Here is a 16,485-nt window from a genome sequence, read left to right on the forward strand (position 1 = left end):
CAGCTCTGAGGGATTTATGGTAAAGATGCTACCCACATTCAGAGGAAGGACTGCAGGAGAGGAAACATATAAGATAAACAATTGCTTGAATGCATGGGCTGAGGCGGACATGAATGGGAAATAGACCCTGAACAAGGACACATGTTACAACCAGTGGAAATGTGCGTTGGCCATGGGTGGGAGGAGAGCAGGGGGGTGAAGGGGAAAGTAGGGGCATAAAGTATGTAAACAGGTTAAAAACAAATATTAATAAATGTCTAATAATATATATATATATATATATATATGGTAAAAGTGGGAAATTATAAGACTTGTGAAAAATGGGAAAAAAAAGAGTTGTAAATGACAGGAGTTTATATTTGATTCTAGATGCAAAAGGGAGCTACTAGGATTTATTGAGCAAGAGAATGAGTGAATGAAAAATTGTTTTTTACATGCCTTCTATGTAGAAGCATTGGGCTAAATGGTGGAGTAACAAATAGAAAAGTAAACGTTTCTGCTCTCATGGAGCCCCTGCCCCCTTCCAGTGAGTCATTATACACAGAAAGTTTTAGCTGTAAGTCATATGGAAAGACCTAGTCATTCTTTGGCATTAGTGACAAGGTAGTAAAATACCTTTTTTAGTGGTGTTTTAATGAATTTAAACCATATCAGAAGAGCATGGCAGTTGAAGACAACACTCAGTGTATAATTCCATTTTCAAGATCTCATACAAGAATTCTAAGCTGACAAGCAGGCAAAAGATATTTCAGTGGCAGCACTATTAGACAACAATAATGGTGAACCATTTTTTGGAATAAAGGGGCTTCAGGTCGCCTAAGGAAGGGCAAACTACCTTTGTCAGAAAGAGAGCAAGTTCAAGCTTCTGTGTTGATCAGAAGTAGGATGAGGTCCTTTGATGACCACCACATTTCCATCGTGGATGAGACTGACAGACCCAGTCTCTTCTTCCCCTCTCAAATCTGTCTTATTGGTAATGGTGATAGTAAAATGTCACTAATTAGATTTTACATCTAAATTTTATGTAAAGCAATGATATTGGTACTGGAAGTTAAGAAGATGAAGTAGGGAATGTAACTGTACACAACCAACTGAAGAAAACTATTTGGGAGACAAAATAATTGTAAAAGCTTTTAACGTTGAATCGAAAAATTGTTTTTAATGAAATCTTAATACTTTTACAGAAATAAAAAGACAGCTGAAAAAGCATTGTAATGCAAAAGTTGCAAGAGAGGGTTTTGCTCTTGCAGGGGGCCAACTGAAAATTTCTGGCAGTTGGAAGCCTTAAAATTCTGAGAGTGTTCAGTTGGTCCCTGATGCTTGAGCAGAGCAAAAGGATCAACCAGAGCTCTATTTTGACTTTCAGTTTGCTTTAACCTGTGCCTTGTCTTTGGATAAATTGTACCTGGCTAATTTCTCTGGACCTCTCCCTGACTTTCTCCATATTACTTCCCTTTTTTCTCTGCCTGTTTTCCCGGGGCTCTGGGAGGCAGGGTGGCTTTTGGGTTTTTAGTATAAAGATTTTGTGGGTTTAGTTTTCCCCAGTAGGCAAGTAGGACACCCTTGAATTCTAACTATTCCTTCAGTAATACCCTCTACCTTAAAAGCAGCCAAATCTTCCTCAGCTGAGAGAGCAGGTTCCCTCTCAGTCTAACCCATTCCTGAGACCCTTCCCCATCTTGGGTTGTCAGAAACCCCAATCCTCTCTCTCTTCCAGACCACCCTGAAACATTAATAAACCCTTGGTTACCTAATTAGACCCTCTGGAGAATTTTTGTGTTGAAGAAACTAGGCAAAGGTGAAGGGGAGGAATAATTATCTTTTATTTCCTGAGGGAAACTGAAGGCATCCATGTTGGGAGGAAGTAGTTGCCCAACACTTCCTCCTGAATCCCTTCAGTTTCATTGACAGGGAAGAGCCTTGTGGTTCCTCCTTTGAGGACTTGAGAAACGGACAAGAAAACCCTCAAGTCAGATTCAAAACACTTCTGTCTGGCCCTATTCTTAGTATCTGTAAATATACCTTTCCTGCCCTGAAGGGTTCAGCCTATTACCTCAATATCTTTTGTCTCTAGCCTATGTGTCTAGTCTGTGTCAGCTGCCTCCCTGAACACCTGACCCTGTACCCTTACCATCCTAATACTGCATTGTCTATTCCTCCCTAAACCCAGCCATCCCTTTCATTCCTCTCGTATTACCTCAATTACCTTTTATCCCTCAGCAAGGGAAGGAGATCACCCCCCAACTTTAGTGTACCCCCATTTTATCCATAATAGCAGTGACCAATATCTATTCATATGCTTACACTAAGGCTATAACTTTGATAAAAATCAGGAGAAAGAAAAGGGAGGGCTTTCAAAGATGGTTTTCTAAAGCAGATCACATTTTGTTGTACAACTGACTGAGAGGGAAATAGACTATTAAGCCTCTTTGAGTTTATTTAATTCCTAAAAATTGAGTCACTAATCCAAAGTTAAGGGCTTTCCTCAAACAGGATGTTTCTCATTACATCAAAATTCTGAAAGATAAATCTTTAGATGTTACTGTTTTCTGTTATTTGGTGAGTATTAATACGAAATGAAGTATAAAAATGATGCATTCACACTAATGTATTCACTAGGGTCAAAGAATGTCCTTCATAAAATCAAATCCAAAAGATTCTCTATTGATGATGAGATTCTTTAGATGCTTCTTTTTGCAGATCATGCTGTAGTGATTACTTTCTGAGTCAGAATGCTCTCAGTTCTCTCCCTCATTAACAACAGTCATATGCAAGATATTATTTCAACCATCTATCCTGGATAATCCTGTTGGAAAAACAATGTTTATTGCCCAGAGTAGGATTTATAGGTAGATAGACAGATGAATAATGAGCTTGGCTCAGAAGTAGAAGCAAATTTGCTAGATAACATTTGGAAAATTGCACAATATTTTTATGATTCTTTGGTGCTTACTTTCTAGCCCTTCTCCCTTTATTATGTCCTTGGAACCACAGAGAATACATAAATGAGTCTAGATTTTATTTGATATTTTTTTTGGATTTTTATTGCCTGAGATAAAAGGCACAAGCTTGCTATGTACTTGCATAGTTCAGGCCTCTAACATATGTACACCTTATATCACCCACATTGTCACATATCACTTTTTCCCCCTCCTGGAGCATCAACCTCCGCTCACAGTACAAATTCTTTGTGTGTATTAGCCCTTTCCCCTGTTATTCCCCATGTGATGATCATAGATCTTACTCTTTTCTCCTCAAATGTTACACATACCACCTCCCCAGAGATCTTGCTTTAATTATTATTTGTCAGGATGCATAGCCTTAAATAAATATATCTAGTTGACAATAAATCTCCATTTTCAGGGTAGTGACTTCATTGTATTTGTATACATCATTCCCTTGGTTCATCTTTAGTTTAACAGTGATCTAGTTCATTCAGATTTATTTTACTATCTTGGAACAATAATGTTTTGTTTTGTTTTTATTTCCGTTTTTGGAGTTACAGATTCTTTTTTCTGTTCTCTCCAAACAGTCATTTCTATTTCCTGTGTTGCTTCTTTGACCAGATGTTTGTGTGACTCAGTTTTTGTTTTGGGATATGCCTACCATTTCTATCCCTCTCCATATGCTGCAGGAGAGACTGAGATTCAGGACTTTATTCACATTGTCAGGTCATAAAAGACCATCTCTTTAATGCCAACTTCTCACTGATTATGTATAGCCATGAATCATAGAGCATTATCTTAGAAAAATTGAAATTACAAGTGACCCAAAAAACAGTGGAAAGACTATTGGTAAAAGTAAGCTACAATTTCTGACTCGTGTAGATGTATAAATGACTTGTATGAAAGTCTTCTACCCAGAATAAATGACAACAGATGAATGATTTTCTAAAGCATAGCACATTTTGTTGTACAACTTAATGAGAGGTATAGAGAATATTAAGCCTCATCAAGTTTATTTAATTAAATTTAAAAAAATTTTAATTACAAATTTTTTTTAAGTTTTAAAATTTGACTCACTAGTACAAAGAGCTTTCTTTTAGATGTATATTTCTTTGTGTGACTCCTGTTCTCTACCTTCACCCTTAGCAAGCTCTTTTTGAGGGTAGGATTGTTTTTATTTTTTGACTTTTGTTATTGTTTATTATTATAATAATTATTATTGTTTCTACCCTCAGAAACTTATGCAGTATCTGGGACTTGGATAGAATTTAGTGAATGCCTGTTGAATTAAGCCGAATTGATATCCTAAGGATATTGAAGATGTTTCAAAAATAATGGCAAGATAAATTTCCAGTGGAGGAAGAATGTAGGCTAGACTGTCTTTGAAAATTTGAAAAGTTTTGTTGACTTAAATCTTTCCATGAAAGGAAAAACACATCTTTTCTTACATTACCATTTTGATGGTGCTGCTATCTGGCAATATGATATAGAATTCAGTTTCCTTCACACAACTAAAAGTGAAGATCAGGCTGAAGGAATTGGGAGACACATGGTGGCTGTGAGCACAAGGCTACATATAACCAACGAGGAGTTCTATAGAAGAAAAGGATAGAAAAAGAAAATGGGCTGTTAGTATAGAAAGGATTAAAGATGGTGTACCTTGCAATGCTGGAAGAATGCAATAAGGGCCTTTAGTATTCTGGGTGGACCTTCTGTGCCACAATTTTTGGAAGTCTGAATATAAGTTGCATGAGATCATCAGATATGGATCAATTATAATATACATCATTGAAGGGAGTTCATTTTTTAATAATATTTTACTTTTCCCACTTGCAAGTAAAAATAACTTTTAACATATGTGTAGTCTTAAAATTTTGAGTTCCAAATTCTTTCCCCCTTTCTTATCCCTTCCTGAGATGGTAAGCAGTTTTACATGGGTTATTCATGTGCATGTATGCAAAAGTTATTTCCATATTAAGTCATGTTTTATAAGCAATTACATATCAAAAACATTGAAGAAAATAAAGTGAAAAATAGTGTTCTTCAATTTGCAATAGACTCCCAACAGTTATTTCTGCGGAGGTAGATAGCATTTTTCATCATGAGCCTTTAGAATTGTCTTGGTTCATTTGTATTACTAAGAATAGCTAAGACAATTGCAGTTGCTAATACTTGTGTGATGTTCTCCTAGTTCTGCTCATTCCACTTTATATTAGTTCATTTAAGTCTTTCCATGTTTTTCAAAAATTATCCTACTCATTATTCCATTATAATCATATGTAATAACTTGATCAGCCAGTCCACAGTTGATGGACATCCCCTCACTTCCAATTCCTTGCCACCCCCACAACAATTGCTATAAATAATTTTGTACAAAGAGATCATTTTCTCTTCTTTTAAAATCTCTTCGAGATATAGACCTAGTAGTATTATTACAGAATTAAAATGTATTCACAGTTTTATAGCTCTTTAAGCATAGTTCCAAATTGCTCTCTAAAATGATTGGATCTGTTCATAATTCCACCAGTAGTGCCCCAAATTTCCTCACATTACCTCCAACATTTCTCATCTTTCTTTTTTGTCATATTAGCCCATTAGTCAATCTTACATGTGCTTAGACTTGTTTTAATTTGTATTTCTCTAATTAGTAGTGATTTAGAGTATTTTATCATATGGCTATAGCTTTGATTTCTTTATATGAAAACTGTCCTTTGGCCATTTATCAATTGGGGAGTGATTTATATTCTTATACATTTGACAGTTCTCTCTATATTTGAAAAATGAGGCCTTTATAAGAGAAATTCATTGTAAAAAATTTCCCCCAGTTTTCTGCTTTCTTTCTCATCATGACTTTTGCAAAATCTTTTTAATTTAATGTGATCAAAAGTATCCATTTTACATCCCATAATGCTGTCTTTTTCTCATTTGGTCAAGAATTCTTCCCTAATCCATAGATTTGACAGGTAAAACTATTCCATGTCCTCCTTATTTGTTTATGGTATCACCCTTTATGTCATTTACCTATTTTGACTTTATTTTGTTTTTGATGTGAGATGTTGGTCTATACCTAGTTTATACCAAACTACTTTTTAGTTTGGGGAGCAATTTTTGTCAAATAATGAGTTCTTGTCCCACAAGCTAAGATCTCTAGGTTTATCAAATGGTCTGTCTTTGGTCATTTACTACTGTGTATTATGTACTATATCTATTCCACTCTTTTACCACTCTTAGTTACCAATAGACTGTTCTGATGATTACTGCTTTATAAAACAGTTTGAGATCTGGTATATGTAGGCCACCTTCCTTCACATTTTTTCATTGTTGTTCTTGATCTTTTGTTCTTCCAGATGAATCTTTTTTATTTTTTCTAGCTGTGTAAAATAAGTTTTAGGTAGTTTGATTGGTATGGCACTGAATAAATAAGTTAATTTAGGTAGAATTGTCATATTTATTATATTGGCTTTGCCTAACCATGCATTGTTAATATTTATTCAGATGTTTAGATCTATCTTTATTTGTATGAGAAATGTTTTATAATTATACTCATATAGTTCCTGGGTTTTTTTGGCAGCAGACACTCAGATATCTTATGTTTACAATTATTTTAAACGAAACTTCTCTAGTTGCTGGACTTTTTTGTAATAAATAGAAATGCTAATGAATTATGTAGGTTTATTTTATATAGAGCAACTTTGCTAAAGTTGTTAATCATTTCATTTGGTTTTTTAGTTGATTCTCTAGGGTTCTCCAAGATTACTATCATATCATATACAAAAAGGGATAATTTTGTTTTCTCGTTGCCTATTCCAATTTTTTTTTTTTAGCCCTTGTACTTCGGTGTATTGTCTCATAGGTGGAAGATTGGTAAGGGTGGGCAATGGGGGTCAAGTGACTTGCCCAGGGTCACACAGCTGGGAAGTGGCTGAGGCCGGGTTTGAACCTAGGACCTCCTGTCTCTAGGCCTGACTCTCACTCCACTGAGCTACCCAGCTGCCCCCTCCTATTCCAATTTTTTCAGTTTCTTATGGCTAGACTTTCTAGTACAATACTAAAAAGCAGTGGTGATAATGGGCATCCTTGCTTTAACAAACTCTTGTCTTATTGTGAAGGCTCTGTAATGCTTACTGTTGATTTTAGAGAAAAACTACTTATCATTTATTCCTGTGCTTTCTAATGTTTTTACTAGGAATGATTGTTGTATTTTGTCAAAAGCTTTTTCTGCATCTATTGAGGTAATCATATGATTTTGTTGGTTTTGTTATTGACATGGTCAGTTATACTGATAGTTTTCCTAATATTGATCCAGCTCTACCATTACCTGGTATAAATTTCACCTGGTCATTGTATATGATCTTTGTGATATATTTCTGTATTGGCCTTAATAATATTTTATTTAAAATTTTTTCATCATTATTCATTAGTGAAATTGGTTTAATCAAATTAACCCATGGTTTATCTATGTTATTATTATTAAAACTAACTCCTGACTTTACTCTGCCATCTTGGCCGCACTTCTTTTTGTAGTTTTTTTTTCTTAATCCTTACCTTCTGTCTTAGAAACAATATTGTGGATTTGTTCCACATAAAAGAGTGGAAAGGGCTAGGCAATATGGTGTTAAGTGACTTGCCCATGGTCACAATGCTAGGAAGTGTTTTGAGTCCAGATTTGAAACTAGAACCTTCCATCTCTAGGCCTGGCTCTCAATCTACTGAGCCACCTAACTGCCCTCATTGTAGAATTAACAAAAACTTATTAGGGCTTATTTTAATTTGCATGTATAGCATGCTTATAGAAAGTAATTAGTGGTTATTTTATACATATACATATAAATATATATGTATATTTGTGCGTATACACACACATCTAAACATATGTGTCAATATTTAATTTTTTTTTAGTGTATCCCCTTTTGGCCTGAAAGTTCTTCTAATAAACTGCTGATTCAAGTTGAAAACAGTGAAGAGCCTCCAAAAAAGATATATTTGAACAAGCAAGAAAATTGCATTTTACTGCACCTCGGCAACAAAGTAAGTGACTTTTAAAAATTATTAGAGAAATTACTGAATGGCACTCTAATATTGGGCTAAAAATAATAGTATAATGTTCTTTTCTAAAAAATGAAACTAATTGGTAGCAGTTTCCAAACTTTGAAAAAATTTTAACATTAAGTAGTAAATCTATATGAGAATTTGGCATTTTTATTTGAAATCTTATTTATTATTACAAGAAAATTTCATTACTATTTAGGAGTATATGTATATATATGTACATGTGCATTTATATATATGTATACATACAGATATATGTATGCATATATATGAAAGAAGAACTTTATTCCAAATTTAAGCCATTGCTTTGATGTTTCAGATACACTGAAGAAAATTCTCAATCTAGAATGAGAAATTTAAATTAGAATTTTAATAGAATCTCAGAGTTATATAACAAAGACTTAAAATGCTTATTAAACTGGTAGTGGTTCTAGTTTCCTTCATTCAGTTAGAAGGATGTGATACACAATGTTAGATGGATTCTTTGAAGGATCCCAGTTCTCTAACTTCTTCCCTTTTCTCATTTTACTACTTAATGTGTATATATACTACTTTTCAAGTTTTTACAGTTTATCCTAGACTTATGTGAACTATTCTGTAAAGTATAAATCAATTAGTAAGATCTTTTAATCATCTACTTTATAGTAGTCATTGAAGATACAAAGAGGAAAATGAACATTGTTTTCCTCAAATAATTTAACATTCTAATGGGAGTGATAACATGAACACATGCAAGTATAAACAAAATATATAAAAATAGAATACAAGATAATTTATGGGGACAGGCACTCATAGGTAAATGAAGCAGAATATGGCCATATTTAAGACATTGCATTTGGATTGAGCTTTGAAGGAAACAGATTTTAAGAGGTAAAACAAGGAGAGAGTACATTCTAGGGATGAGGAAGGGGTCGGGGAGGGAGAAGAAAAGGAGAAAGAGGCTTTTCTGTAATGGTACCAAAATGGGAAATGGAATGATGTGTTTGAATGATGGCAAGATGGCTGACTTGGTTGGAACTCAAAGAGCATAAATGGGAATATACTAAGTGATAGTTTGTGTGGAAAGGTCAAAAGGGGAAGTTTTTATTATATCCTAGAGATGATAGGTCAAAGCACATTACAACTCTATATAAGGTAATGTAAGAGATAATTTATTCCACTTTCTTGTTATAAGTAGTATTTTTTAAAAATAACTTGTAATATTCAATGAGGAGTGGGTGATATTTTAATTAGGACTAGATAGGAAACTTTATAACTCAGTATTCATTCATTAATGTACAAACATTTGTGGAAGCAATATAATTAGAATGTTTTCCAATGGCAATAAATAGGTAAAATTTCTACACAATTAAATTTTAAAAGAAAAAAAAGCACTTTATGAAAAGGCACTAGATATTCCAAACCCCAAAGTACAATCTTTTGTGTGAAGTAGGTAACCTGTGTTAAACCAACAGAAAGAAAATCTGACAATAAAGCCAAAAATTTTCACAATATGACAGTCAAAAAAAGATTAACTTTTCTAGAAATTTAACTACTCAATTATTTGTTAATATTAAAGTAATTACTTAGATAAGCAACTTGAAAACTTAGTTTCTGGGAAGTTGTTTATCTGCATTGGTAGAGTCAGGTCTTCACAGGGAATTGCATGCTTCTCCGTATTAAAGCAGTGGCCCTTTGTAGCACTGAACTACCCAAGTTCTCTGGGTTCTGCGTCATATGGTGAATCAATCAAACTGCTCCAACCATACTTAATGAATGCCTCCTGTGTGAAGGGAACTCAGTCTGCTGGAACTTGAGTGTAATCTATTGTCTTTAATTGACTTGGTTAAGGAAAATGAGTAGTTTCCTCAGTTCATTTCAGAAATTATATTTCATTTTTACATGGATGCCTATTTTTGCAGAGTGATGACTATCAGTGCTCTACCATTTTCTTTAATATATAATTATTTGTTCATTACATTCATTTATGGATTGATAAGTTGTGGGACATTGCAAGTCATAATAATAAAATCTTCACTTACTCTTACTATCCCCAAACTGGCTACTCTCACCTATTTTTCACAGCCAAGTTACCAGAAAGCATATTCTGTTATCTTCAGTTCTTTTTTAATCTCTTCTCAATTCCTTAAAGTCTGGCTTGTGACCTCTTCACTCAACTGCAAGTATTCACTCCAATTGGCATATATAGTTGTTTTTGGATAAGTAGTTATGTTTCTTAATCACATCACTATAATTGACTGACAAAGTTAATTCTTGTTTACTGTACAAAATTGTGAATGAGTCAAGCTATTCTCGGCATATTATATGTCTTAGTGTGTGTCTTATTAACTTCTAGTTTTAAAGGGGCCTTTTACATATTTAGTTTGCACCAAATAGAGTCTACAGATGAGAGACTCTCCTCTGCTCTCCCAATCCAGTAAATTGTAGAATGAATGAAACTTTATACTTTGTTTTTACCTGTGTTCATGTTAAAAATGCTATGAGCCAATACACAGAAGTTAAGGGTTTAAAAAATAAAATAAAATTAAATTAAATTAAAAAAAATGCTCGTTCACAAAACTATTTCATAGTAAAGTCTACATATCTGAGACCCACTCTTGCTTTCCCAGCCCAGGCCCATTTGCCCCCTTTCTGCTTCCTATAAGAACTACTTATCATTCTGGCCACTTAGGAAGGAACTTTACACATTAGAGATGTATCTATTTGTGTCCTTGGAGATCTACCAGGCTCCCTGGTACATATCCCTGTTCTTATTTCTGGCTTAGTTGAAAAGCCGTATGACCGCAAACTAATTTCCCTTCTCCAAATTCCCATCTCCATTACTAACAGAATTTCTCTATGTCTTATATACTTTCTGTATATTTCTACAATACAATTTTCTATTTGTTACATAATTTATTAACCCATACTTTAATACTAACAGAGGGCATATTAGATCAAGTTAAAGTATAAAGTCACTTTTCAATGGGTGACAATATGTCTGGGCCTTCCCAACATACTCTGTATATATGCCTATGCTTACTACTCACATGTTACCAGATATGTTCCAGGGGCCTGATCAGGTCCTTCTTTCCTCTGTCTGTGTTTTCTTCCTTCTCTCTTTCTATCTCTCTCAGGTTCAGTTCTCTTCTCTATACAAAAGATTCTCAGATGTGTATATCTAGCCTAAGTCTCTCTCAAACATTATAGAAGTAAAGCCACTCACTACAGCAATTAGAACAAAGGCTTTATTTGAGTTTAAAGAGTTTTAAAATATTTGTTAAAGTGACTTGTTCAGTTTTTTTCTATCCATTTCTATTCCTATGAATAAGATTCATATGACCAAATGAAATTCTTAGAGGATGTTCTTTAGAACCAAGTGAAGATGCAAGAGAATGGTTCACTCATTCAGCAATTACTTATTAAGTACCTACTCTGTGTCAGGCACTGTGGTGAGCACTAGGGATGGGAAAATAGGCAAAAGCTAGTCCCTACCTTCAAGGAGCTCACATTATAGTTGTAGAGATAGCAAGAAAACAAACATATAAAATTTATATATAGGAAGTAATTAAGAGAAGGCACTGGCATTAAGACGAGTTGAGAAAGGCATCTTGGTAGAAGATAGGATTTTTTTTGAAATTTGAAGGAAGCTAAGGAAGCCAGTTGGTTGAGATGAGGAAGGAGAATGTTCTGAGAAGTACGGACAGCGAGAGAAGATGCTCAGAGCTGAGAAATGAAGTGTCTTTTCATGAAATAACAAGGAGAGCAATGCCACTGCATCAAAGAGTGCATGTTGGGGAGTAAGTTGTAAGAAGACTGGAAAAGGGGTCATGGTAGAGGAGTCCTAGGTTGTGACAGACTTTGAAGGTCACACAGAGAATTTTGTATTTGGTCTTGGAAGTGATGGGGAGCCACTTGAGTTTATTGGATGGGCTGGGGTGAGGGAGTTGACATGGTTGAACTTGTAGATTAGGAAAATCACGTTGGTCACTGAATGGAGGATGGACTGGAGTGTGGAGAGAATTGTAGCAAACCGACCCGCCAGCAGACTTTACATTAGTTCAGGCATGAGGTGATGAGGCCTGTACCAAAGTGGTGGCACTGTCAAAGGAGAAAGTAGGATATTTTGTTACTCTACTGGATATCAATTTTGAGATGTCTAAAAAGCAGCTGGAGATTTGAGATTGGAGTTCAAAGAGAAATTAGGACAGAATAAGTAGATTTGAAAATTGTCAGCATAGAGATAATAATTAAATCCATGAGATTTGATGAACTCATTACATTAAGTAATATAGAAAGAGAAGAGGGCCCAGAACAGAACCATTAGGGGTACTTAAGGTTAGTGGGTTCTGTATAGATGAGGTTCCAATAAATAAGAAGTTAGAAAGTGTAATAAGGAACTTCTGGGACAAGATGGAGGACATCTTGAGTGACAGGAACGTCGGTTGAAGACCTTGGAATGTGCCCAGGGTGGTGTGAGCCAGGGCCAGAAGACAGTTGGAACTACCCTATAAATACCCAGGGGTACACTGGGTCTCATTTGAAGAATTTCTTGGGATGAGGGTGGATTTGAAAGAGGGTAGGCCCAGACCTGCAATCCAACATCCATATCTAGTTTGCCATAGGAAATCAATTAACTGCTAATTAATAGAGCTGAGAGAAACATCATTACAACCAACAAGAAGAATATCACTAACCTTCCCTATCCTTTGGCTTGTGCCATGACCAAGCTAAGCCGGGTATTATGAGAGGAAGAAGAGAGCTCCAGCCTGTTACCAAACCTATCATCTAATTGATTTCAATTCACCTTTGTTTATTTAGATCTAGCTTAATATTCCAAAATCCATTATCCTACTTCCTTGTTCCTAACCCCTGTTAAGTAAGAAATAAATCCTGTTAATAAGTTCAAACCAATGATTGGAGTATCTTTCCTAATTAGTGAAACATCTAAAGCTATTAGGAAAGGGAGTTTGTTTCACTCAGTCAGAATCTTAGCTTTATCCAACTAGCATATTAATACCAGCCCATATCAACAACAAACCCAACCCCAAGTCAAGAGCTAGAGAAGTTGGCAACACACACACAACTTCTCATTGGTTTCTTGCTTGGGCAACTGTTAAAAGGAGACAGCTTGGCAGACTCAGTCCAATACAGTCTGTCAGGCTGAGAGAGGCATAGCCCCTTCCATTATCAACACCACAAGCTCAGTGTCTCTCCATTTCCTTTTTTTTTTTTTTAACAGTTTTTGGCTGAGCTATAAGGGAACCAATACTTGAGGGGTATAGGAACAATGGAAATAGCAAGATTCACCTTTATCTTTGCCAGCTTATCCCTGTTTATTTGGTCTGCAACTCAGGGAATTTTTAATCTCTGGTTTTATGTTATTCCTAAATGCTGCCTGAAAATATTGACAATATATGACTCATATAAGTGCTTGGTTCTAACTTTGGCAGAGTTTATATCATACCTGCCTTCAATATTAGCTATGGTAATCACAACAATCCAGGGACTTTGGGGACTTAAAAGGCTTTTGATTTACTATGGGGGACAAGGAAGAACACCAACAATGAACTGCTACAGGTGATGAAAGAGCAGATCAAACAGCTGATAGAAATAAACAGGAAGATTAGAGAGGGCCAAACTCTAGACTCCCATACAATAATGCAACTGGAGGTTATAAAGAAGACTTATAACCCAGCTGCTACAAATCCACAGAACTCCATGTCTACATCAGACCCCAGTCAAACTAAGAACACACAGGCAAAGGGAAAACAACCTGAGGCAGAGGCAATGGGACAAAATACAGTATCTTTGTACCCCATTATCTATCAGACTCACTTTAAACTGGAAGGGTAAATTATTCACATGAAAACGTACAAGACTTTCATGGCACAAGACCTGGAAGTCCTTAGGAGACACTTAGCTTTAATGTGCTTTAGATTGTCATTTTAAAAAATGTAGTTATTGATTTGTATTACACACACACACACACACACACACACACACACACACACACACACACCCCATAAGTAAGTCTATTCTCCATTCCATTAAAGACGAGAACAATGGCAGAGACATTGAATAATTGTTTTAGGATCTCTTCTTTTTATAAAAAGAATCATAGAAACAGAATCATAGAAATTAGAATGCAGCTGTCACCTAGCTCTCAACTGTCTCTCTTTTAAATCAGAATACATAAGCATAATTTGGGGTCATATAGAATCAGTGGCACTGACTGACTCAGTGGATAGAGCACTGGACCTTGAATCAGAAAGATCTGAGTTCAAATCCAGATTTAGACACTAATCATGTGGCCTTAGGCAAGTCACTTAACTTCTGTTTCCCTTAATCCATTGGAGAAGGAAGTGACAGACTATTCCAGAACTCTTGTCGAGAAATGCTCCATGGAGTCATAAAGAGTCAGATAAAACTGAAAAACTACATAGAATCTGTCAGGAAAGAACCTTTAAAAAAATCAAACTTTCTTTCATTTTGTAGACCTGTACTAGAAATATTCAGACTCTCAGTTTTTTTGAGTAAAAGTTTGATGGTTTTTCAAAGTACATTTTCAAAATATATTTTTGAGTTATTAAAAAACCCCTAGAAATAACAAACTACCATTGCTTTCTACATTTATCTTGTTGCATATTTTTCCCTCTTAGTGTCCCCTTCCTTTGAATTCTTTTCACCAATTTGGAATTTATTATTCCAATTTATTTTTCAAACTTATTATTTATTATTCCAAATTATTAGGACATTAACAATTTGTGTTAGACAGTGAAAGGCACTGAAAATACATAGGCAGAATGAAAATAGATCCTACTTTTAAAGGAGATTCAATTCTATTGTGGGATTGTATTCCCATGGCTGTCTTCATGCTGACATACTCTTGTGCTATGACTTCCAACCTTGCCCTCAAGTTGCTGCCTTCAGATCTGGGTTTCTGATTAGTGAGAATTTATCATATGTAGCTTTTATGTTGACACACAATGCCACAGCTTTCTTTATGTCTTGCAGGTTCACAGACTGTCTACCATGCCTCACTTTCCTGTTGTAGCCATGAGGACAGTAATTACCTGAACTATGCTTTGAAGGAATTTGGGAGTTTTAGTGGGGAGGTGAGGAGAGAGAGTATGTAACAGACATTAAGGTTTACGTATAAAAAGAAGCTGAGATTTATAATTTTTGAAGAATAACTAATAGTCTAGTTTAACTAGAATGGAAAATGAAATAAGACCAAGAATATTCACTAAATAGCTCAGGGCTTTTCTTTTTTGGGTAAACTCCTTTCTAAACCATACATCTACTTACCAAGCTAACTTTTACTATTCCAAATATGACAACATTTATCCCCATTCAATTTTACCTCATTGAATTTGACCCTACATCCTAGGATATCAATATATTTTTGAATCTCAGTTTTGCCATTCAGCATCTTAGCTTTATTTCTACTGAGAATTTTGTTTGCCATTCTTGACATTTTTCCAAGTTATTGTGTTTATTTTAGCCCTGTGTCAATCCTTAATGGGATTCGGTCTCATTTGAGTTCTGAATTCATCTGCCATCTACTACTGTCTACCAAATGTTTTTTCCAATCTTTTCAACTAAAATTAGTGAGACTACCAAATGCTTTGTTAAAATCTAGGCAAACTATTTCTACCAAATGTTACTGAATACCAACCTAATAATCTTGCCAATAAAGGAACAAAGATTAGTAATGGAATACAAAACAAGTATAACAATTGTGTGATATAGTTCAGTCTGGCTTCCACCCTTATCATTTGACTCACTCTCCCAAAGTTACTAATGATCTCTCTATTACCAAATCTAGTGACTCTCTCTCAGTTCTTGTCATTTCTGATCTTTCCAGGCATTGTTGCAGTCAATCACTCACTCCTCCAGGTTGTTTTCTCTTTAGATTTTCATGACACTTGTTATATTGAATCTCTGGGAGCCAGTAGTCCACACTGTTGTTTGACAGGTGGATCCGTTGGATATCGGAATGTTCCCAGAGTGCCGTGAGGACAGGGGAGAGAGCAGTTGGCCCAGGGTGGTATAAATACCCTGGAAGCCCTGACTTGTGATTCCTTTCCTTCCCTTGGACTGGAGATCTGTGGATCCTGGTCTTTTGGGATTGAGACTTGCTGGGCTTAGCCTTGTAAGATCTTCCTGTCTTGTTCCTGATAACATCATCAACCTGTACCCAGACCATCATCTCTGATTCTACTGCCCTAGATAATAGGAAATCAATCATCTTAGTTATCTAGGTTTCCCAGGGCCCGGGAGGGATCCAGCAAGTGGGCAGGAGAAGAAGAAGAGGGTGTAAAGGGGTGGATATCCCAAAGACTGGTTAGGCATATCATCTAGTAAAGAGGAAGAAGCTGAAACATCAAGCAGCAGTTTGCCTACTCTGGTTTTGGCTGTGGCCAGGCTGGACCAGAGTTGCTAACCATCGTGACTCATTGCTTGCCTACAGTTTAAGGGTTTATCATTACCAAATTTAGTTAGGGTT

General features: G+C 35.5%; 1 protein-coding gene across 1 annotated transcript in view; it reads left to right on the forward strand.

Annotated features, from left to right (window-relative positions):
* The window catches only part of VPS13A (vacuolar protein sorting 13 homolog A), a 337,780-nt gene that overhangs the window by 207,631 nt on the left and 113,664 nt on the right, over positions 1-16,485 (forward strand). Inside the window, exon 51 of the mRNA XM_044678014.1 lies at positions 7,845-7,973. Coding sequence (XP_044533949.1) covers positions 7,845-7,973 — 129 coding nt within the window. The remainder of the gene's footprint in view (positions 1-7,844; positions 7,974-16,485) is intronic.

The sequence above is a fragment of the Gracilinanus agilis genome, chromosome 1 (genome assembly GCF_016433145.1).
Source record: "Gracilinanus agilis isolate LMUSP501 chromosome 1, AgileGrace, whole genome shotgun sequence".
Lineage (NCBI taxonomy): Eukaryota > Metazoa > Chordata > Mammalia > Didelphimorphia > Didelphidae > Gracilinanus > Gracilinanus agilis.